Source organism: Pelobates fuscus, chromosome 4, assembly GCF_036172605.1.
Source record: "Pelobates fuscus isolate aPelFus1 chromosome 4, aPelFus1.pri, whole genome shotgun sequence".
In the NCBI taxonomy this organism is placed as follows: domain Eukaryota; kingdom Metazoa; phylum Chordata; class Amphibia; order Anura; family Pelobatidae; genus Pelobates; species Pelobates fuscus.
In genome coordinates this window covers 319,870,909-319,895,013 of record NC_086320.1, presented here as the reverse complement: position 1 = coordinate 319,895,013, position 24,105 = coordinate 319,870,909, and the positions used below count along the sequence as shown (strand labels likewise).

The 24,105-nt window shown below is 39.6% G+C and overlaps 1 protein-coding gene across 1 annotated transcript in view; it reads left to right on the top strand.

Annotated features, from left to right (window-relative positions):
• The window catches only part of NFE2L3 (NFE2 like bZIP transcription factor 3), a 37,508-nt gene that overhangs the window by 9,176 nt on the left and 4,227 nt on the right, over positions 1 to 24,105 (top strand). The window contains exons 2-4 of the mRNA XM_063452363.1: positions 21,679 to 21,855; positions 22,908 to 22,988; positions 23,877 to 23,984. Of these exons, the coding sequence (XP_063308433.1) occupies positions 21,679 to 21,855; positions 22,908 to 22,988; positions 23,877 to 23,984 (366 nt within the window). The remainder of the gene's footprint in view (positions 1 to 21,678; positions 21,856 to 22,907; positions 22,989 to 23,876; positions 23,985 to 24,105) is intronic.

Sequence of the window (24,105 nt, the reverse complement as noted above, 5' to 3'; positions counted from 1 at the left end):
GTCCCCCCCATCCCCCCCGGTTCCTACGCCCATGCTACTACCCATGAGCAAATGTGACTGAACTGTTGGTCTAACTCTGAAAATCTTGTTATCGGCAGCACCGATATAAAATCAAACCAAGAGAATCTCCTATTTGAATGAAATATCAGCTTGTTGAAGAGTTTGAAGATTTTTATCTTATGAATTTTGTGTGCGCTAAGAGCAAATAAATTATTTTTTTTAATTCTGTATTTATTTGGTTTAGGTAGATAACAATAAGTGTTACAGTAATATAGATATATCACAATTAGATGTGAACATGTAATAAATAAACAACAAGAAAGGTAAAGAAATTATTATTATTATTTATAAAGTGCCAAAAAATCTCCTTAGCCTGTACAGTGGGTGGACTAACAGACACGTAATTAGTCAAGTTGGACACACAGGAACAGAGGGATTGAGGGCCCTACTCAATGAGCTTACATGCTAGAGGAAGTTGGGTGTGGTGACACAAAAGGTAAGGGTAGGGTAGAAAAGTAGGTTACTAGGATAGTATTTATTGAGGGCTTAGTGTTTTGTTTTGATGACAGTTTCAGGAGAGGAATCAGGGTGCAGAGAGGGAAAGCTGTTCACAGTTTAATTGATATGCTTTCCTAAAGAAGTGAGTTTTCAAAGATTTTTTGAAGGAGTGGAGACTGGGTGAAAGTCTAACAGAGAGGTGAAGGGCGTTCCATAGGAACGGTGAAGCCCTAGAGAAGTCTTTAAGGCGAGCTTAAAGTCTTTAAGGCGAGATCAGAGGTGGGAGTACGAATAATTTATGTCATATATTCTTGGTTGAATAAGGTTCTGATGTTCATGAGCATGATAATGTTCAAAAGTAACATGGTGAAGCAACGAACAAAAAAAATGTTTTAACAAATAAATAAATAAACTTTTAAATGTTATTTTACCCTTACTTAAAAAAAAAAGAAGCATTTTCTTTCTAAAATAACCTTTAAAGGAACGCTTCAAGAACCTCAATTACTACTTTGTGCTAATGTGGTTATGGTTCTCTGGTGCCTCCCCCAATGTAAGCAATCGAAAAGTTTTAAGACTGTGACATTTTACCTGGAGTTCATTAGGCACTGTCTGGGCTACGTCTAGAGGTGCTGGGCTTAATTCATTGGTTGAGAGGAATCAGCTGCAGGACTTAGCTCAAACAATAAGAGATGCTCCAAACCAACTCCCAGCTCTCCTGGTAACTGAGAGGAGGTGGGGAGCGGTAGCTGGCAGACTGCTTGTAAGAAGTCAAACTGTTCTAAAACATATTGACTGCTCACAATGGGGCGGTGCTTGAGCAATCCTGGCACCATAATCACTACAGCACATTCTAATGCATGGTATGTTCTAGGGATCGACCGATATTGATTTTTTTAGAGCCGATACCAATACCGATAATCTGTGAACTTTCAAGCCTTCGATAATAACTTCGATAATATTCTGTACATTTACCATTTTGAAAAAATAAACAATTTCTACACAAATTTTCTGTTAACTGAACATGTTTATTATAAAAAATTTTTGCAAATCTTTTTTTATTTTATTTAGGTAAATGCACAAAATATACATGCCAGTCAGAATCTTTTATGTTTTCAAGAATATATGTGTGTGTAGTGGATGCAGTGAGGGTATTTGATTAGTAAATGCAGTGTGTGTGTGTTTGTATAGTGGATGCAGTGGATGTTTGTGTAGTGGATGCAGTGTGTGTGTGTGTTGTGTGTGTATAGTGAATGCAGTGTGTTCGTGTAATGTGTGTATAGTGAATGCAGTGTGTGTATATAATGAATGCCGAGTGTGTGTGTGTGTTTGTGTAGTGTGTGTATAGTGAATGCAGTGTGTTTGTGTAGTGTGTGTATAGAAAATGCAGTGTGTTTGTGTAGTGTGTATATAAGGAATGCAGAGTGTGTGTGTGTTGGTTTAGTGTGTGTATAGTGAATGCAATTTGTTTGTGTAGTATGTTTATATAATGCAGAGTGTGTGTGTGTTTGTGTAGGTATGTAATGTGTGTAAAATGGGGGGGGGGGGCATTTTTATTTTAAATTTTTAAAAAATGTTAAATTTTTTGTTTTTTTTTAGTCCCCCTTCCCTGCTTTTTACTTGGCGAGGGAGGGGGGATATGGCATTCCCTGGTGGTCCTGTGGCATGGACTATGGAGTGGGGGCCCGTAGAAAGCACTTACTTACCTTCCCTTCAGCTCCCCTGTCTAAATCTCACTGCCAGCATGCAGTGTGGGCGTTGCCGTGGTAACCCGTGGCAACGCTCTGACGGCCGCGGGACTCGCGAGATTTAGACAGGGGAGCTGAAGGGAGCTGCTGGGAAGGTAAGTAAGAGCTTGCTGCGGGCCCTCCAGGACCGCGAGGCTTGTCACGGGCCCGGCGGTCCTGGTCTGCATTATCGGCAATATTGGTATCTCTATAGGCCGATACCGATATTGCCGAAAACACAGAATATCGGCCAATAATAACGCCCAGACCGATAATCGCTCGATCCCTAGTATATTCCTATAAGTGAGACGTTGCTTCTGCAGCAAATATTTTTACAAATACTGATGGCTAGCAAATTATAACTAAGCATATAAACGTTAATTTTATTTAGGTGACATTATTGTTTATCTGTGTCAGTGTCATTTAAGAGCAAAGCACTGTTCTCCACTTTGAGGCTCGTGGGGTAAAAATCGGAGTCATATGCTCTATATCTGTAATTTTACAATTTACATACATCTGGCACTGTAAGAACCTCCATAGTTTGCATAGCTGCCTTAAACATCTATGGCATGCATTATTATTTTGTCTATATATTTGCATTGTAAAACCTTCTAAAATCCGTACATCACCATCTTTTGTTGGGGAGCTTTTAATCGTTATAAATGACTATTGCACAACCATTGCACCACAGCTGCTGGGAAGCATGGGAAACACAGTTCACAAACATATCATATGAGGTGCTTAAGTTTGTAAGAATGCCAGAAAAAAACAATAACTTTGTTAAAAAAATTAATTAAAAAAACTCCAGGCTAGTGTACAACTTAAAATGTGCTAAAGAAATAAACAAGATAATCACTGACAAAATATCCGAGTTTGTTGCAACTAACATCAGCATTTATCACTGAGGTTACCAGCCAATGCTGGGCTTTGCAAAACTAACATAGCCCCAAAGCATTTTGGGTGTCCTGGAGAGTAATGTTTAAACTTATTTTTCGTTTCAGTACGCAGAGATAGCACATTATTTTATGGAATTAAAAACAAAAATTTTGGTAGGACAGAAAAGGCTTTTTAAAAAAACATACTAAATAATGAAGTTACAGAATATTCTTGTATGTGTATATGTGTCTGTATATTTATATGTACCCGTGAATGTGTATCTCTTTGGCTATGAGCATGTGTTTCTCGGTGTCTGGGAGAGTGGGAGTGTATGTTCTGTGCATAGGAGGCTGCTTGTGGTCTTGCCATCAATGTAGTGTTTTTTGGTCAGATTGTTTGGTCAGAGAGTTGTGCGTGACTGTGTGTGTGGCGGTGGAAGGGTGACTGTGCATATATGGGATAGTGACTGTGTGTATGGAGGGAGCTGTTTTGGTGGCTCATTGTATGCATACAGAAGGGTGATTGTATTTGGGGAGAGGTGACTGTGTGTATATGGGGATCACTGTGTTTTGGGATGAGAGTTCAGGAGGTGATTGTGGAGTGTGACAGTCTGAGTTTTTGACCATCCCATATATTTTTCATCAATTGACTCTTCTTTTCTCCCCACCCTTTTACATGAATTCATGCACCCCCATTTGGCTTACCCCCACCCCCATTTGGCTTACCCCCACCCCAACTGGCTACTTACCTGACTCCTGGCTGCAGCTTCAATTGCTGCTTTTCTCCATTGCTAAGTCTCTCAAAAAATATATATTTTTTTTTGCAATGCTGAAACTTGTGTATATGTGATTCAAAGGCATGGGTGCAATCCCTGGGAATCATGTATGTATGAGTCCCGGCGTGAAGGGATAAGGGATTCATAAATCAGCACTTAGCAGCAGTTCCGGCTGATAGAAGCTGCAGTGTGGCTGATTGGTCCAATATGGTGTTGTAAATTTAATTTAGTCAATGTTACAGTTCTGGCACTTCTAAAGAAACCTCTATAAATAATTGGACAGGCAGGAGGAAGTATCTACGTCCTCCTTGTGTCTTCATTGAGCGGTAGCCTTATAACTCAAATCTTTGTAGCAATAAAAAGTTGTGTGCAAGGATGTAGTAACTGGGAACTCCATAAATCATAACCTGTGCAATGAGCATAGGTAGTTATGGTACTTCCAATGTCCCTTTAATTAGGGAAGCTTAGAATATAACATGCACAGTTCCTGTTTCTTATCCATTTCTTTGTTAAAAGAAAACAAAACAAAATAAAAAACAGTAACAGTTTTATGAATGTTTTAGAAAACAGAAATTAAACCTGACTCTAAAAAACTCACCATTATCAGATATACTGTATAGAATCCAGTAAACACTGAAAAATTATTAAAAATCTTATTTTTTTCCCCCATTTAAAAAAAATAAATAAATAATGGGTAGTATTCCTTTAAGGTGTTTTGCAAGGATTGAACAAGAGGAAACTGAAGCATTCGGGAATAATTCACATTTTTATTCATACAATTATATTGCAGCAAAGTAGACATTAGGTCACAATGCCTGATTTCCTGGAAGGAAATGGCCAGTTATATTTGCTTCTTCAAAATAAAGGAGTAAATAAATAAATATTGGAGAGAATATCATTATTAGTGGAGTTTATAAAATTTTCATGTCAGTGTTTTTTTTTTTGCTGACTATTTGGTAAAACCAATATGTAGGTAAAACAGGAAAACATATTCTTAAAAATATTTTATTTATCCTGAGCTATTTATGGGCGATATCTTTTCTTACATCTATAAATAAAGTAAATAGATTGTGAATTCGCCAGTTCTTGAAACTTGAGTTTAAAAAGATTGCAACTCCTAAACAATGAAAGTGATTGATTTCTTCAACTTTGAAATACAATTGTGAAAATCCAAAAGGTGCACAAGGTTATGTCCCTCAGCGGTGGGTCAGGCTGCGCCCACGCTCCTCCCCTGCCGATGTCAGCGGGCAGGGAGACGTAGTGTGCATGCGTGACAATGACTGTGTTCGCATTAGGATTTCCCCATAGGAAAGCATTATTCAATGCTTTCCTATGGGGAAAAATCTGAAGCTGGAGGTCCTCATGCAGAGCGTTTCAGAAACCGCAATAATTACCACTTTAGGGCTAAAGGACATGGACATTGCGCCCAGACCACTTCAATGAGCTGAATTGGTCTGGGTGCCTACAGTGTCCCTTTTAACTGGGTGATGTCACGAGCACGCTGTAGGCAACCTAACCACTATTGTGAACTTTAATTATCAAGTGGCATTGTTACTGTTCAGTTTTTCAGAAAGGTAGAAATTATATTAAAAAATAATGAAGAATGCATTGGGATATCATTGAAATTCCAAAACAACCATAGATATATATGAGACTAAGTCTGGACTACTTTGTGTCATGTAAGAGCTAATTTATGACAAAATATTACAAAAGGTGGATTTTCTGCTTCTAGATCTGCCGACATAAAGGAGCAGGTATCTTCTTTCACAATGCACCAATGATGCCTATGACATACTCATTGAACTTATGTAATCATTTTTGGAGGATCTCAAATGTAAAGGGATCGGGGGGGTAAACAGAGAGTGTGTATCTGTCTGCCTTCCTGTATGTCTATAGATTTATAGATATATGGTAACACTTTATATTTACGTCTTTAGCAATAATTTCATATCTAGACTTGGCACAGATGAAAGAGAATATAATTCAACATCTAAATTGTGACAAAAGTCTACATATCTTATAACATCAAGCCCCATAACCAGCATTACAGGTTTTTACCTACTAAAGTTTTTTATAAGGAAAGGGTGAAATTATGATAGTTAGTCTAGTGTTTAGTTTTTCTTTTTTGCTTCCTGGCCGTATATATAATGACACTTATTTAAAGAATTGGACTCCTAGCTAGCACCTAATCATAACACAGTGATCCCTTGTATCAATTGCAGTTCAGAAAAAAAAATTCAAATAAAAAAAAAAGGAAAGTTCTACAATTTTCATTTATTCTTTTATCCTTTACAGAAATAGTGTGACGATAACAGGGCTATTTAGTAAAGTGAGAATTTGGAAGAAATGTAAATAGAATTTCAAATTTAAGGCCAAAGTAGCCGAGTTGAACGAATTCTCCTCGTCAGCTGTGCTTCCAGTTCAGCTGCTCTGGCCTTCAATTTGAAACACTGTTTGAGTTCACTTTTAATTCCCCACAATTCTCACTTTAGTAAATAACCATTGAAGCACAGAGCTGGAGATACAAAATAATTAAATTAAGTTACATCTGATTAAAAATGAAACCATTTTGTTTTCATGCAGTGATTTAACTCCTAAATGGCAGAGAATTGAGCAGTGAAACTTCAGAGGCATGATCTGTATACCAAAAGTGTTTCATTAAGCTGAAGTTGTGTTGGTGACTATAGTGTCCCTTTAACCCTGCAATGTAAAGTATTGCAGTTTCAGAGAAGGGTTAAATCCACCTCCAGTGGCTGTGTTTCAGACAGATTACAACACAGTCAATATGAGTATTTCATAAAGATTCTATCATTATTTTTATTTTTTTAATTTGGGGGGGGGGAGGACAGGGGGTGGTGGGAAGTGCCGCTTTAAGGCCACAATTTTCTCCTGTGGGTCCTCTGCTCAGGAGATAAAGTGGCAGGACAGGAAATTCTTCAACTTTCCATTGGACTTTGTACTGTCTCAGGTACCAATCTTGCTCGAGAGTATTTATCGCTTGTACATTTCAGTAGATTCCCAGAGGTAATAATTCTTTAGTTTTCATGTACAATTATCACATCCCTGATGTACTCGTACCATTAGGGACTTTATTATATAGAGACAATATGTTGTCTGCACACAAATGAGAGCAGCTAGATAGCAGGTAATTAGTCTGTGTTGCAGGTATCATATTAAATTCCCCTTCCTGGTATATTGACTAAATCTCCAGATATCCCTGTGATCTTTCAGAACACATTACTGTAAGATTTTTCCATTTTCTCTTCATCAAATATGCACCACAGAGCTTCATTAAACAGCAATTTAAATTTTCATAAAAAGAAAGTTCTTCAATATACCATTATTGCATTAAAACTAGTCTACTTTAATATGTCTGTTGATGGGTTATCTGTACTTTTCATTTTAATATACCCCTGCTGATCTTTATGAGAATGCTACTTGTATTCCTGACAAAGCTGCTGCATATTAAAAAAAAAAAAAAATGTTGTAAAAAACCAAAAGGTGTTTAAAGAATTAGATAATTATAATGTAAATATGTTTAATGTGTAAGACACCTGCCATAGAGCTGTCTGTGTGTATTAATAAAATAAACAGGATATGTGTTTTTTTTTTTTTTCACTAAACGCCAAATTGTGAATTGAAAAAAGAGATTGCAAATTTATGTAACATTAATCGATTTGGAAAATTGTTTAACTGCACTATTGTCACAGTTTCGAATTCACTGTGTGTGAATATTTATAGATTTAGAATATATTATATCATTATATAAAAAAAAATCACTCAAATAACTGGTGAGTGAATTATAATCATTGCACTGTACAAAAAAGAACATTCTAGTTTCCAGAATTATTACCGTGCGCTGAAGTAGTTATGGTAGCAGAAGTGCCCTGGCACCCTGCAAGCCGAAATATGTAGGAAACTATTTGCTAAGTGTTTGACAACTTATCTAGGGTTCGGTAGGCACTGTTTACCTCCACCACAAGAGCCAGGAGCTCTCTACATGGAGCTAAACTGACACTCTGTTAATGAGCTGTCCCTGCACTACAAGGCTTAGCTCAGGAGAGCTAACTGGAACTTCTAGCAAGCTCCCTCAATGGAGGAAGTGACCAATGACTGGGGGCTGCCCAGGTAATTTGCAAATAGTTTGAGTACACACATTGCGGGCACCATAACTAATACTTTGAGCTGTGGTGGTAATAGAACTTGGAGTGTTCGTGGACTTCATATAAACAAAAATAAAAACCTACAATTTTTACAAAGATGTCGTAAGCCATAAAAACCTACCTTTCATTAGATGCAGAACTGACCTCAGCAGTTAATGCAGATCCATCTCCTTTTGCACAGAACGTACTCCCTTGTTAGTGCTGGGTACTATCCAATCAAATACTGAGGACAAATCTCCAGTCCTAATCCACTCATAAAGATGAGTGGTTTTATTGAAATTCAGAGATGCACATTAAAATACTTTAGAGCTTTGTCGGTACTGTTTTAAATATTAATTTTTATGTGTCCGCTAAAATGGTGATTTGCTTTATAAAGCTATTATGGATTAGAATTCTTATCAGGCTGAGCAAACCACTTGATGAGGTGGTTGCGTCACTATACCAGTCCATAATATTAGTATATTTAGCCCCCCCCCCTTTCCCTCCCCCCGCCTGACAGGGTTAGTTAAAGGGAAACTATAGTGCTAGGAATGCAAAGGTGTATTCCTAGCACTATAATTCCCCCATCCCTAGCAACCAGGGCCGGCTTTAGACCTTTAGGCACCCTGTGCCCCCACCCTCCTTCCTGGTAATCTATTTAATTAAAACATTTTAAAAGGCATGTAGGCCCATGTGTGAATGCTAGTGTGTAGTTTTGCATTGTCACATGCACACAGTCCCACAGTTAGACATACAGTCACATGCATACAGTTATACACATATACTGTTAAATATTGCCACATGCACATAGTCCCAGGCGCATAGCCACTCGTACACAGTCAAACACACAGTTACAGTCTTTAAGTCGCACGCATACAGTTACACAGTTACAGGCAGCCACATACAGTCACAGACAGTCAGAGGCAGTCACACAGACACACACACCCAGTTACAGGCAGACAGTCTCACACACACACACAGTTACAGGCAGACATACACACAGTTACAGACAGTCACACACAAACAGTTACAGGCAGACAGACACACACACACACACACTTTTTCCATTACGCTCTGGAGGGGGAGGAGTGGACGCCTGCAGTCCCTGTCTAGCAGTTGGGGAAGCAGGAACTCCTTCCTGCTTCCAGTGTGCAGCATAACCGGGCAGTGTAGAGGCTGCAATTAGCTCCACCTCCGCTGCCGATGTGGCCCGCCCCTGCTGACGATTAAGTTCCGCCCTGTCTCCATATTTCTTGGTCCCTACATGTGTGAACTGAACGGCAGCCGCACAGCTCACACACCCCTAAGGCCGGCCCTGCTCGCAGCATTCAAAGTCTGAACCAATTTATGTTTCCTTTTTTTTTTTTTTACAAAATTGCCCAATTCCATTCCTAATGTAGTATAGCTCTAATTTTAAAGGGACTCTCAAAGCACAGAAAAACCTCTTTATTTTCATAAAGTGGTTCTGCTGCATAGATACTGTCCCTGCAGTCTGGCTTAAAAGGAAGGTTTGGGCACCATAACAACTTAATCAAAATTAAGTTGTTATGGTGCCAGGGGGTCCTGGCGCTGAATTACCTTTAGGGGTTAAAAGTTCACAAACACTCCAGCGTCATTTCTCTCTTCCCCCTCCACATCCACTTTCTCAAAATCTTTATAACGGAAGCTGGAAGCATAGCCAGTTGGGCGTCACTGATTGGCTTAGAGCAGTCAGCTGACGCTCTAAGCCAATAACTCCCCATTCATAAAAACAGCTTGAGAAAGGTAACGCTAGCAGCTAGCAGTAAATAGTTCAGAATTTTTTTTTATTCCATGCACTAATTTGAAGTCTGGATTTTAGTCATCCGGGAGCTCTCGGCCGGCTCAAACCTATACCAAATTCAGGAGGAGTGTATTGCAAAATCACATATCTCTATTCATTTTTGATTCATTGCACTGGCACATGAGGGAAACAATTCTGTTGGCTTGAGGACTTATATTTTATAATTGTTTGATATTAATATTTGCAAAAGTAATAAGAATAACATTTTTATAAATGATCTTGAAGACAGCATTGAAAGTCATGTTTCAGTGTTTGCAGATGACACAAAACTTTGTAAAATAATACAATGTGAGCAAGATATTACTTTGCTGCAGAAGGATTTAGATAGACTGGAGGACTGGGCACTCAAATGGCAGATGAAATTTAATGTTAAAAAATGCAAAGTTATGCACTTCGGCGTAAAGAATACACAAGCAACGTATACCTTTAATGGAAGCGAATTAGGGATAACAACACACGAAAAGGACTTGGGAATTGTTATAGACAACAAACTATGCAACAATGTGCAATGTCAATCAGCAGTGGCCAAGGCCAGTAAGGTATTGTCATGCATGAAAAAGGGCATTCATTCTCGGGACGAGAATATCATTTTGCCTCTCTATAAATCACTGGTAAGACCACATATTGAATATGCTGTGCAATTTTGGGCACCTGTTCTAAAGAAGGATATCATGGCACTAGAAAAAGTGCAGAGGCGGGCTACAAAATTAATAAAAGGAATGGAACATATCAGCTATGAAGAAAGGTTAACAAATTTAAACCTATTTAGTTTAGAAAAACGTCGCCTGAGAGGGGATATGATAACATTATACAAATATATTCGGGGCCAATGCAAACCATTGTGTGGAAATCTATTCACAAACCGGACTTTACATAGGACACGAGGCCATGCGTTTAGACTGGAAGAAAGAAGATTTCGTCTAAGGCAAAGGAAAGGTTTTTTTACTGTAAGAACAATCAGGATGTGGAATTCTCTGCCTGAAGAAGTGGTTTTATCAGAGTCCATACAGATGTTCAAACAGCTACTAGATGCATACTTGCAAAGACAGAATATTCAAGGATATAATCTTTCAATGTAGGGTAATAACTGCTTGATTCAAGGATAAATCTGACTGCCATTCTGGGGTCAATAAGGAATTTTTTGTCCTAGCTTGTTGCAAAATTGTGCTTCAAACTGGGGTTTTTTTTTTGTTTTTTTTTCTCTTTTGGATCAACAGCAAAAAACAGGTGTGAGGAAGGCTGAACTTGATGGACGCAAGTCTCTTTTCAGCTATCTAACTATGTAACTATGTAAGATGAGGAGAGCCTAACGTGAACAGTTAAAGTGACTTTACCTGTTACAGTTGACTTCCATTTTGAATTTAGTATGTAGATAATGCACTAGAAATGTGTTAAATTGAAAACAAATACTCATCTTGAAAATTCCTGCATTTCCTGCAAATAATTGACTATTTTACATTGATAGCCAACCAAGCAAAGCCACGTAAGTGAGTTGTGGTAGGCATGTTATCAAGTTATGTTCCTTTATTGAACAGCTGTCTTAACCCAAGTTGGCAGCTGCTAGACATGGGACACATGGCTTTAAAATTCTGTACTATTCTATTTTTAGTAAACAGGCCCCAGAAAATGGTTTCAGTAATTTAGTAACAAAACTTATTTTCATATTTGTTGTTTTTGTGTAATGTGCAGTCAGCCCAATGCATTGCATATGTAAGATAATCAGCATTTTATTTTGCTCTCTGACATTTGTGAAATTTATTAATCATTATGCAAATTAATGATTGTTTAATAGATACGTACAAACTGTAATGGTAATTTTTGCAGTTATTTCACTAGCCATTTGTTTAGTGCGTGACCAGTATTTTTATTTCCCGGCCTTCCAACCATGTCAGTTTTAGTTTGTCAGTCCTGATTTTTGGGTCCTGTCCCACCTTCCTGACTTGGTTCCCTGGTGTCCTACTTTTAGGGAAACTAGGGAACTTTCCCTCAACAAGCATAGCGCATGCACATCATTAAATGTACTCACACTATGTTCAGGGCACTAGAACCCTGTAGAGAGCATTAAAAACAGTGCTCCCTGCATGGCCTTAGATGATTGGCAGGCAGCCCAGTGTGTATTCATGCTAAGCTGACCCGCCAGTAATTTGGGCAGATCCCAAATTGCTGGTGGTCAGCCTCGCATCACTGGTCCTCCACCGGCGTCCCGCTTCTCGGGACATCGAAGTTGAGAGGTATGTATTTCCTGTGCATCTACTTACTGTAGCAGCACCAACATTTACATAGTCAGTGAGGCCCTCAAAAGGTTCAAATAATGCTTCGAGCATCATCGTCATAACCACATTTTAATAAAGTGGTTATAGTGACTGGAGTTCCCTTGTGCCATCTTACCTTACATTTTCAAACAGTTTAACATTGAAGATGTGTCCTCGGTTGCCACAGGCCTGCTGCCTCTCCTCATGTGCCTCTCCCAATAATAAGGTTGGTCAGTGTAGCTTGCTATATAGGTGTATTGCTAGCTAGTAGGTTTGTGGCTACTTATATATATATATAAGTGGCTAGTTATGTGTGCTTCAAATTGTGTTTTATAAGTGGGTGGCTAATTAGATATTTATGACCAGCTAGTTATGTATGTGTACTTGTTGCTACTTAGGTTTGTGGTTGTGACTTCAGGTGTAGGTGTTTGTGAGCTTAGCAAGAGTGACTCCATTTTGTCTTTGGACCATGCAAAAATAATGTCTTGGGTCAGGCATATTATTTGCTACTGAAGTTATAGTTACTGGAGTCGTATGAGGTAACAATGTGGCACAATACGGCAAACAATCTGTGTAAACCTTGGAGCATTTAAATTATGATATTAACACTTTCTGTTGTAGTGCAGACGTTACTGCATGTGCACTGTTTGTGTTTTTATATGTTCTCTTGGGAGCAAGATCAAGATAATCTTTAAAACGTTTACTGATTATGCAAATATCATAAACAGCACCTATGTCTATATTTTCTGTGCAATAAATGCTCTTTCAATAGTCCGTCACCTACCTTCAATTTTTTTTTTTTTTGTTTCAACATAATTGATTTAAAAGCTAGGAGATGTTTACACCTACACAATGTTTATGTTTAGCAATTGCGAAAATAGAGACAGTATGCAGGAGTGTCTCTTGGAACAGACTGCAGCTCACTGTGCACACTTGCTGTCACTTTTGATGTACGATTCAAAGAGAAACTGTCACCATCCCAAATGCTTTAAACTAGGGTAGCTATTTTAGTAGTCAATTTGGGGTGGCACTGAGATGTTCTTTGTAAGTAGGAGTGTGGAGTAGGGAAAGTAACTGGTATCAAGTCAGCTAGTAATTATAAAGCAATTTCAAAAAAGCCATGATGCACTGGTTTTATTTTTTATTTATTTTTTGTCTGAGGTGAAATAATCCCTAAGTAATAATTTATATGAACACTCAGGGCACCATAACAACTTAATTGAGTGGCCATTTATTGTGCATAATAAAGATTAAGATGACAAATACACTTTACAATGGCAATCAATCAAACTTTCCAGTTTTGATCTGGAGATTCTAATTCTCTCTGCTAAATGGTAAAACAAGGGGCTGACTGCACTCACTTAAATATGCTCAAATGGGGTGCTGCTGGGGGCCAATAAGTACAGTATAAATGAAAATCCAGCAGGGCCGGTGCAAGGATTTTTGCCGCCCTGGGCAAAACATTTTTTGCCGCCCCCCCATATGTCCAGCCCACCGTGTGACATCACAATGCCCCGCCCATATGCTCTGCCATATGGGCCAACGCCAGTCTTCACAAAGTGTCTTATCTGAAAAGACAGTGTGTTTACATTAAAAAGCCTACAGGCACAGGCTATAGACACCAGAACCACTACATTATGCTGTAGTGCTTCTGGTGACTATAGTATCCATTTAATGTGAGGTAAATTAGAGTTTAGTGCCACTAATATATTGGATTGCCTACTTACCACCAGATGAGGACAAGAGGCTGATGATGGGCTCAGTCTGGCTCCACAGGTCTGGTGTAGAAGAGGCTCTCTGGAGACTGTTTTTAACAGTGCTCACAACAATTAACGAACAGGAAGCAGCTCCATTTTTTAGGGCCCCTTACACAGCTCAAGGTCTGGGCCCCCAGGGGGCATACGCCTACAATGCCCACCCATAAATCCACCTACATGGCCCATCCATGAGTTGGGGATGTTTTATGTGTGCAATTTGTGTAAGGGATGTAGTGTGTTTATAGGGGATGTAGTGTGTGTTTGCGTGTAAGGAATGCATTGTATGTTTCTGTGTGTGTGTGTGTGTAAGGGGTGCAAGGTTTGTTTCTGTGTATGTAATTGAATGCAGTGTGTGTCTGTAAGGGGTGCATTAATTATGTAAGAGAACGTAAGGGATGAATTGTGTGTTTCGGGTGTGTCTGTGTGCGAGTAGGAATGCATTGTATGTTTCTGTGTGTGTGTGTGGGGGGGGGGGTGCATTGTGTATGTGTGTAGTGTAAAAGAGAGGGTTTGTGGGGTAGGATAGGGACTGAGATGGGAACAGCTTTCTTTTTTTTAAAAAAATTCATAGTGCTCTCCCCTCAATTATTGATTTCCCCTTCCCTTTTGTCCCTCCGTGTTCTCCCCTTCTGTCACTTAGTGCTCTCCCTTGGCCCCCTGTCCCTCTGCAGTCCCCCTTGGTGGTCTTCTCACTCCCCCCTCCCCCCTTAGTGGTCCTCCCTCTCCCAAACCCCTTAGTGGTCCTCCCTCTCCCAAACCCCTTAGTAGACCTTCCCCTACTCCCCCCACCCCCTTAGTGGTAATCACCCTCCTCCCCTCTCCTTAGTAGTCCTCCCTCCTTACCCCCCCTTTGGTGGTCCTTCCCCCCCTTAGTGGTCCTTATCCCCCCTCCCCTAGTGGTACTTATACCCCCCCTCCCTTAGTGGTCCTTATACCCCCCCCTCCCTTAGTGGTCCTTATACCCCCCCTCCCTTAGTGGTCCTTATACCCCCCCCTCCCTTAGTGGTCCTTATACCCCCCCTCCCTTAGTGGTCCTTATACCCCCCCTCCCTTAGTGGTCCTTATACCCCCCCCTCCCTTAGTGGTCCTTATACCCCCCCTCCCTTAGTGGTCCTTATACCCCCTCTCTCCCTTAGTGGTCCTTAATCCCCCCCTCCCTCCCTCAGTGGTCCTTAATCCCCCCTCCCCCCCCCCTTAGTGGTCCTTAATCCCCCCCTCCCTCCCTCAGTGGTCCTTAATCCCCCCTCCCCCCCCCCTTAGTGGTCCTTAAACCCCCCCTCCCCCCCTTAGTGGTCCTTAATCCCCCCCTCCCTCCGTGGTCCTTAACCCCCCCCCCCTCCCCTTAGTGGTCCTTACCCTCCCCTCCTGCCCATGTAGCGTGGCCGGGCGGCGCGGAACGCGGGACAGGAACCTTTGTTTCCTGTACCCGGACGCCGGCGGAATGACAGGAAATGCTCACGACAGGAAATGCTCACTGAGTGAGCATTTCCTGTCATTCCGCCGGCGGCCGGGTACAGGAAACAAAGGTTCCTGTCCCGCGTTCCGCGCCCCCGGCCACGCTACATGGAGAGACCGGCAGGAGGGAGCGCTCTGCGCTTCCCTCCTGCCGGTCATAAACCCGGCCGCCCTCCATGCAGCAGTGCTGCGCCGCCTGGGGCTTGCTAAAGCGCTCAGGCGGCGCAGCATGAGGAGGCGCAGCGGGGACAGGGATCCGGCGCCCCCTGGTAAGTTGCGCCCTAGGCGGCTGCCTAGGTCGCCTTACAGGTGGCGCCGGCCCTGAAATCCAGCGCACTCCCTTATTGACGTTGTGGCAGGCTTATGCAATGTATGATCATATAATGTAACTAAATCCCCGTTGTTTGCTTAGATTAGGTGTTTTTAATAAAACTAGCAAAATAGCTGGATTTTCATTGTTTCTCTGCTAAATGGTGTCACAAACAACTGGAATGCAACTCCAGCCATTTGTATGTGACAATGATTTATAATTCCTTCTCTGCGCTATAAAGAATGTGGAGTAATATTGAGAAGTGAATTGTAATAACAGATACCTAAACGACAAGCGCTTAGGCATGTTTCTTTTCATAATAACCATACTGACAAGCATTGAGAGGGTTAATAATATGCAATGCAGATACTTGACAAAATGACTGCTAATTACCATTATTTATAAAAAATAGTCATATTAAAGTTAGTTTTATTGTTCCTAATAATTGACTAATAACCCTGCAGTTCACACCTTGCTATATTGTAGATTATTTTTGTATTCTAATGCTCAATGAGAAAAGGCCTTAAAATATCAACAATATCCTTGATTCAGATCGGGCATATTTATCACTGGGAAAAGCTGTTTATTATAAATAGGATGACGAGAAAACAGAAACAATGGCGAAGTTTATCAAAATTTTCTGTTCAAAAAAAGTGGTCTCAAGTACTAAATGTGGGACAATCACCATGAAATCCAAGCAGGCATATTTCATTGGTGATTCCTCCTCATTTATATTTTTGCTCCAATTCTTAGAAATGAACAAGTTGACAAACTACCTTATTGTTTCTGTGTCTCCTCCAACACCTAACAGGCAGCACTGTCCCAGTGATAATAATGCCTCACCTAAATCAGAGATATTGCTAACATTTGATATCTCCCCCCCTCCCATCTCTACTTTGTCTGTGCTGTCTGACAAGTGCAAATACTTTTTTCATATAATCAACCTAACCCCTTCCTCACCGCAGTACCGGATAAATTGAATTGTGTCTGTTTTTATATATTGGTTATATATTTTGTTGAAGAGTACTAGATGAGATAAGAGAAAACGAGGTTATATTTATCTTCATTAATGAAACATTCCTTACTATTGATTGCCTTAATTCATAGTGCCAAGGAAACCATTAGTGCAATTAATTGCAACCTTATGAGTGATATTTGTGATTACTGTGATATGAAGAAATAATAGCAGTGGGACTAACTGAGCTAAATGTTCGTGTTGGAATTACGTTTTGTTTTTTTCAAACTTCTTTGTATATATTTATAGAGGTTGTTGTGGCCGCCTTCTACTTTCATTTTCGTGTTTGCATAACTTGGTTTTATTTTTTGCATGGTGAAATCTCTTTTTCATCGTTGTCAGGGTTTGTCACTAAATTGTAGTATAAACAAAATGTAGGTGAAATTGCCTAATTTTGAGAAATTGTCCAATTCAGCTATAGTTACTGCGTATCTATCTTAGCCTGAATTTTACATTTCTGGTTTTATTTTGTTATAATTGAGAATTTAGCCAATACTGCTGTTTATGTTAGATACAGGAAGTAGGGTTCTGTCTAAAGGGAATTTCCACGTAGCGCAGTGAAAATAGCACACCTCAGAAAAAGTATTGAGCAAAATACATTCGGGGTGCTGACATCGATTATTTTATACATTCATAGACTACTTAACCTCCAAACCAAATAGCCTTTGATTTCAAAGCATCATGGGAAGACAATGCTCATAGGCCGGTAACGTTACCAAATGGAAAGTCTGGAGGAAAAGTCATCATGGAACTTAGGACTTGATTTAACATTGTAGGATAAACTTTCAAATTGATTTAATGTTTTTGATAAACTTTTAAAACACTGTTGTATTATGTACAATATTATAATTGTGCAATATTTTGTTAGTTTTCGATATATATTCCGGCCTTAAAATGTAATGTCTTATGCTACTAACCAGGCCATACATTTTACATGCCTCTCTACAAGCCATAGGATACTCATCAGGGTTGAACTTCCACTTGCAAAAAGGTAGTGGTGAGTTGAAATTTTGAGCTTTGATTGATTCTTTTTAAATATGATACATATTTTTGATAGTTGAATATTTTCAGAAAATCTTTTTGAAAGTTTATCCAATAATATTAAAATTTTGAAAGTAGATCCGACAATATTAAATTGATTACAACACAGTAACTACACTTGCACTACTAAACAAAAGAGAAAAATCTTACCGCATTATTTGTTTCTTGGGGGGGAAAAGAAATAACACATTTTTATTTCAACATGAATATAGTGTAGTTGTACAATCATGTACTTTGATTATAAAACCCTGTGATTTAAGGATTTGTGTTGATTTACCGTATACGCATGAAAAGTTGGAAACAATGAGAAGTTCAGTGAACTCTTTACTATGGCAAAGTAAATGAAAAGGTAACGAGACACCCTTTCTTTTTACATTGGTCATCTTTTTTAGAAGGAAACTTCTCCTGCTATCACTTAACAGAAGCCCCCTCCCTAATAAAGAAGCAGGTTATTTTGGTTGATGATAAAGAAGCAGCTGTCTCCCTGACAGGATGACATCTGCCACAAAAATGCTTATCGTAACAATAGGCTTAAAATGCAAGTTAACATCTGCTGTGCTGAGCTAATCATGCAGAGCTAGTGTTTAGGGAAATGTGTGCCCTCCTCTGGGAGCTTAAATTACCTGCAGTGCTAACGCTTAGACTTTTTAAAGTGTTGCTAACATTGTGCTACCGTAGTGATAAATTGCAATAAAATGTCCGTATCTGCAATGTGATTCTGAGAAAAGAAAGCTATTTGACAAAGAAATTACAATTAATGCAGGAGAATGTATATGTGATGTTGGGCAAAAGCAGCATCCCCAGGACGTACTTGAAAACCAGAGATTATCCGAATGTACCTTTCCTGGTTAAACACTTTGTTATTATTATATTTCAACCAATCACCTTTGTCGTCTGGGTTATAATCAGTGCTTTTCACAACTCTATCAGACTGATAATCATCATTGACATTGCAGACAGTAGTGAACTTAATTTACCCTGATGCCCAATTAACCTGAGTTTAATGCCTGTCTGAGCATCAGGGGAAATGTCTTCTACAAGTTTAAAATGCTTGAAAATATCTCACACTTTTTTTTAACATCACAATGATAGTTTGAGAACCAATACTACATAGACTTTTTTTTTGTGATTCCACTAATGTTACTGAAGATCACAGAAATATTTACAAAATGCACATAAAATAAAAATAAATATAAAAGAAAATATATATTTATATATAATTTTTCTAAATTTTTTTCTTATTTATTTAGTTATTTATTTTTATTTAATCTGCATTTTGTAAATATTTCTATGATCTGCAGTAACATTAGTGGATTCACAATGCATACATGATTGCGAAGCACTAAAATTATATAATAATACATAATCAGTGATTTCCCATTCATAAAACTGGCTCAAAAAGAAGCATACCGTTTTATGCATGGGGATTCATTGATTGGCTGAGAGCATCAGCTGACAAAAGGGCGGAGAGGCAAGGCGATTCGGCATTGCAACACAGACTTTGGGGTTAAACCGTTCAAGAATTGTTTAACCCCTTAAGGTGAGCCAGCACTAGGAACACTAGGGACCCCAGCAGTCACTGGCCCCCTTTTGTCAAGCTTTGTCAACTGTTGAAAAATACTGAGACAAAGTAGTCCCTATTTTGTCTCCATATATCCTTTAACTAGGTTTGAATTTCAGTGAAATTCCGTACACAGTCAATGTGAGTATTTCAGAAAGACTTTATCAAATACTCATTTTTGTATTCAGATACATTGAATACATCATAAAAAACTAAAATAATTATGTATTCAATGTAAAATATAGAGATTTGCGGACCTCACCTACGTTCCAGCGCTTCCGGTCTTTGGTGATTTGTCCTGCGTTGGAAAAAGCTTCCCCAAGCAGCGCATACGTCCTCAGTGATTGCCAATGTGCCAGCATCTGAACAGAGTGATGTCATATCTCTCCGTTCCTATACTCCCTAGCAGACGCTAGAAGCACCGGCTGGGGAGTTTCCATAGCCACCACAACTCAAAGTGGAATTTTGACATAAAAGGTATCAAGTAAAGAAATCCTAACTTTCTTTTAAAATAAAGGGACTCTATCATATTTAATGTTAAAGGACAACTGTCACCTCAACACTATTATTTAATATATAGAAGTATATAGAGGTTTATGTAAAAAAAAAAAAACATTTGAGAAACTCGTACCTACCTTTAGTATATAACAGGATCCATCAGCCATATACATGCACAGACAGTGTTTAAAAACAGTCTCTATGGTTTTCCCTGCTTCACTCCCTCTTCAGACCAACTAAATGTCAAATCCAAACACGGTCTGACCCAAGGTGAATGTAAATGGCTGAAGGATCCTGTTATATACGAAAGGTAGGGATACGTTTTTTAAGCTATGTCTTGGGCTGAAGAGGTAGAAGCTTGAGGAGACGAATGTTTCGACTCTCCTGCAATCATGGATAAGCATTTATGGAATAGCCTGCAGTTATCGAAAGGCCTTGCGCCACATCCTGGGCAGGCCGCCGGTTTATCCCTTCTCCTAGATGGAGATCTAGGGCCGGACTGGTCTTGAGGGCTGCAAAACACAGAGGTCATATGACTGTACCCTCCATGCACTCTTTTTTGTAGAAGGGAAAACTAATAAGAAAAATCTTAATGCTCACCTATGACCTATTGTAGATTTTGCAGACTTTGCAGATGGAGATGCTGGGTCCATAATTGTTAAATGTGATTTTAACAATATCTGAGTAGTCAGATAAATGAGACTTTCAAAAGTATAATCCATACCTGCAGAGTTTGTAAGTAGCACCAGAGAGCACTATTAAAGGAAAAGAAACAATGGTAGTATTTAATAGTTTTACCGCCGTTTCAAATTTCCCGCTCTGTGCCTTTAAGGAAGTGTGCATGCACCGATTGGCCGCAAGTTCGCAACTCTGCCATCATGGAAAAGGGCAAAAGTGCATAAATTCGTCCATGTCTAGTGCGCATGCGCCGGCGTCTTACTGAAGTGTTGATCGTCTGATCGGGGTCTTGGCTAACTCAGGCTCCAGATGCCGTGGGAACTAACCACCACGACTCCCAGGGGTTCCCAACTCTGCAGAGATTCGGCTACATGTGCCTGGGCTTCCTGTGGAGGGAGGCTGACCTCCACAGGGAGAACACCATATAGCATTATCAGGTGAGCATAAAAAAAAAAAATATTAATCAGATAACTGGGAAAAAAAATAACTGTCCTAGGGCTATGAGGTAAGGAAAAAGACGGAGGAGTGGAAGCTACTGCGGTTCCTATTATACCAGGGGAAGGCATGCTTAATTGTTTGTGTTTCCTGTCCTGAGGGTTAGGGGGAGTAGCTAAACCCAAATGTTAAAGGACCACTCTAGGCACCCAGACCACTTCAGCTTAATGAAGTGGTCTGGGTGCCAGGTACCTCTAGGATTAACCCTTTTTTTTAATAAACATAGCAGTTTCAGAGAAACTGCTATGTTTATAATGAGGGTTATTCCAGCCTCCAAATCCTCTAGTGGCTGTCTCATTGACAGCCGCTAGAGGCGCTTGCGTGCTTCTCACTGTGAAAATCACAGTGAGAGCACGCAAGCGTCCATAGGAAAGCATTGTAAATGCTTTCCTATGCGACCGGCTGAATGCGAGCGCGGCTCCTGCCGCGCATGCGCATTCAGCCGATGACGTCGCGATCAAGATGGAGAGGAGGAGGAAAGCTCCCCGCCCGGCGCTGGAAAAAGAGGTAAGTTTAACCCCTTCCTCTCTCCAGAGCCCGGCGGGAGGGGGTCCCTGAGGGTGGGGGCACCCTCAGGGTACTCTAGTGCCAGGAAAACGAGTATGTTTTCCTGGCACTAGAGTGGTCCTTTAAATGCTGCCATGATTAGCCAGGAAACACACGTATAATAATTATTTCCTTATTTTTTTAAACAGTAATTCATCTTATGCAGTTCTAAGTTACTTTATGTGGTGAGTAGTATACATATACCTAACCAAAATTTTATGTTTGAACTTTAGACACAAGAGGAGAAGCTGGGGTCCAATCCAGGTTCAGGTTACAGTTACCTACAAAATGAACAAGCGAAAACAGGAATAGAAGAAGACGTATCTCCCCAAAGCAGAGAGGAAGAGAGTACATTAGGGGTTAATAGTGATGGGGGTCTACCAAACGCCAACAGTGATGTAAGAACAGAGGTAAGTGCTTGACACGTAATAAAACTTTTGTAGAAGTTTTTTCCTGGCTGAAGTTCAAATTAAAATGTAAGCATCTTTGTCTTATAGTAGTTATTATTAATACAGGACAATCATCTCAAATGGTGTAGATTTAGCACTTTGTCTACAGAAAATAGTTCTCCCTTTTGTGTTTCCCCCTCACCCAGACCTGCCCTCTAAACACTGCATATTTAAAGAGACTCTGTCATGATCATTCGGTTCTTTGCATATATTGGCTGCTCCCCTGGGTGGCTGCGTGGTGCAAGGGAATGTGAGTTATACTTACCTGAACCTGTCCCTCGTGGCTGTCACCCTGGTCCATCTGTCGGACCTCTTCACCTCTTCAACCTCCACAGACAATTGAGGTCTATGAAGGTTCCTGCAGGAGCCTCCATAGTCAATTTATTTTTCAAGTAGTCCCTTTCTCTTAGTATATATTTTGACTGCATTGGATTTTTTTTTTTTTAACACAGTCAATGTGATTATACTATAAAGATTGTATCTTTTAGCTTAGTCCAATAAAAAAGCTATTGCATACTACAATTTTGGCATCTTATATACATACATATATACATATGTGGTCAAATGTTTGTGGTGGTAAAGCTAAACAGACTAAAGATTGAGCCCCCTTACAGCAGGACATTAATTGTCTTAGAAGATGGAACGTAGGCTGGAGCTTTGTCCTCCTGATCTCATATCCTTAGCTCCAGCTGATCCTTTACTTAGCTGCAGCCACTCACACTCAATTTCGTTATTACTCCATACTGTTCCATAACCCTTACACTCTTTTAATTCCTGCTGTTAATTAGACAGTGATCAAACAATCTACGGTTTAACTGACTGTGACAAATTGTCAAGTACCGGTACCTTCTAATATATTTTAACCCACTGTTAAGGATTTTCATATGCCTCTGAACTGACAGTTTTATGGGGGGTGTTTGTACTTTTTGAGCCAGACCACCATCTATCTAGTGTGTATACCTTCCCGAAGTTGTAATTTGCCAATCTAAAACTCATTGATTTTCATTTCACAGATCAGCAGAAACTCCTCCGAGCCTTCGCTTTTCTTTGAAGAATTTATTCAGCTGCTAGCACAAACGGAAAATGCACTTGAGGTTAGTAATTATAGACTTAACAGAAGTATGATTTCTCGGATGCACATTCTCTTACTCAAACACAATTTCCAGTCACTTTCTGGAAGAACGGTTATCTTGTTTCATAGGATGGTGTTACTTCAAAAAAAATGCAACCCAATTTACAAATACATATGGAAGGGATGAATCATCTTTATTAGGCGATGATGGGCAAGTTTTGCAGATTTATCTGGAGTTGTGGCAACTTCTGTCATGGTTTGCTGACAATGTGAATTGTAACTTACAGCAGCTGGTATGCAAGAGGTTGTCTGTCGCTACCCTCTAAGGTCCGAACAGTGGAAAAAATAAGATCACACTATGATATGTCAAATATCGGCTTCACTGCATTATTGGATGATTTTGGCTTATACTGCCTACGTTGAGCAACAGAAATGATTACCTTTGCAATGCTGACTGCTTATGTTGAAAAGTCAGATACGTTGTCAGGAGATTCTGACCAATACTAGAACAGGAATATGCAATGTCCGGTGGACAACAATTTGAAACGACTGAGTAATTATGATGGGTTTGCAATCAACAGCCCTTAACGTATTGCACAGACAATCAGAAATCGGGAAAACTGTCCAGAACAAGCAATGTAAATGTGGTACTACTGGTCAGAGTGTCCATTTAACACTGGAAGCTAATACTCTGTCTGGGCATTTAGGAGCCTTATATAAAAAAAGGGCCTGTGACAGATTACCCCACACTAGTCACATAAGCTGAAAACCAGACACAAGATGTATATTTAGAGAGATAATACAGGCAGTATCTATCTATCTATCTATATGTATGTATGTATGTATGTATCAATCTATCTATCTATATATCTATGTAGATCATTAATCATTTTCAATTTTATTTCTTTAGGGTACAAGTGAAAATACTCTTCACTCTACGCAGCCAAATTTCAGAATGCCGACTGGAAACTCTGTGGGAGAATTATGGCAAGACTTTCTGTCTCTGCCTGATTTGAATGTAAGTTACCATTCTCATATTTGTTTTTTAGGTTTGCATAATCTTTACAAATCCTAACAATTCTCCTGTTAAATCATCACATTTTTGCTGGAGAAATATATATTTTAAAATCCTCATACTA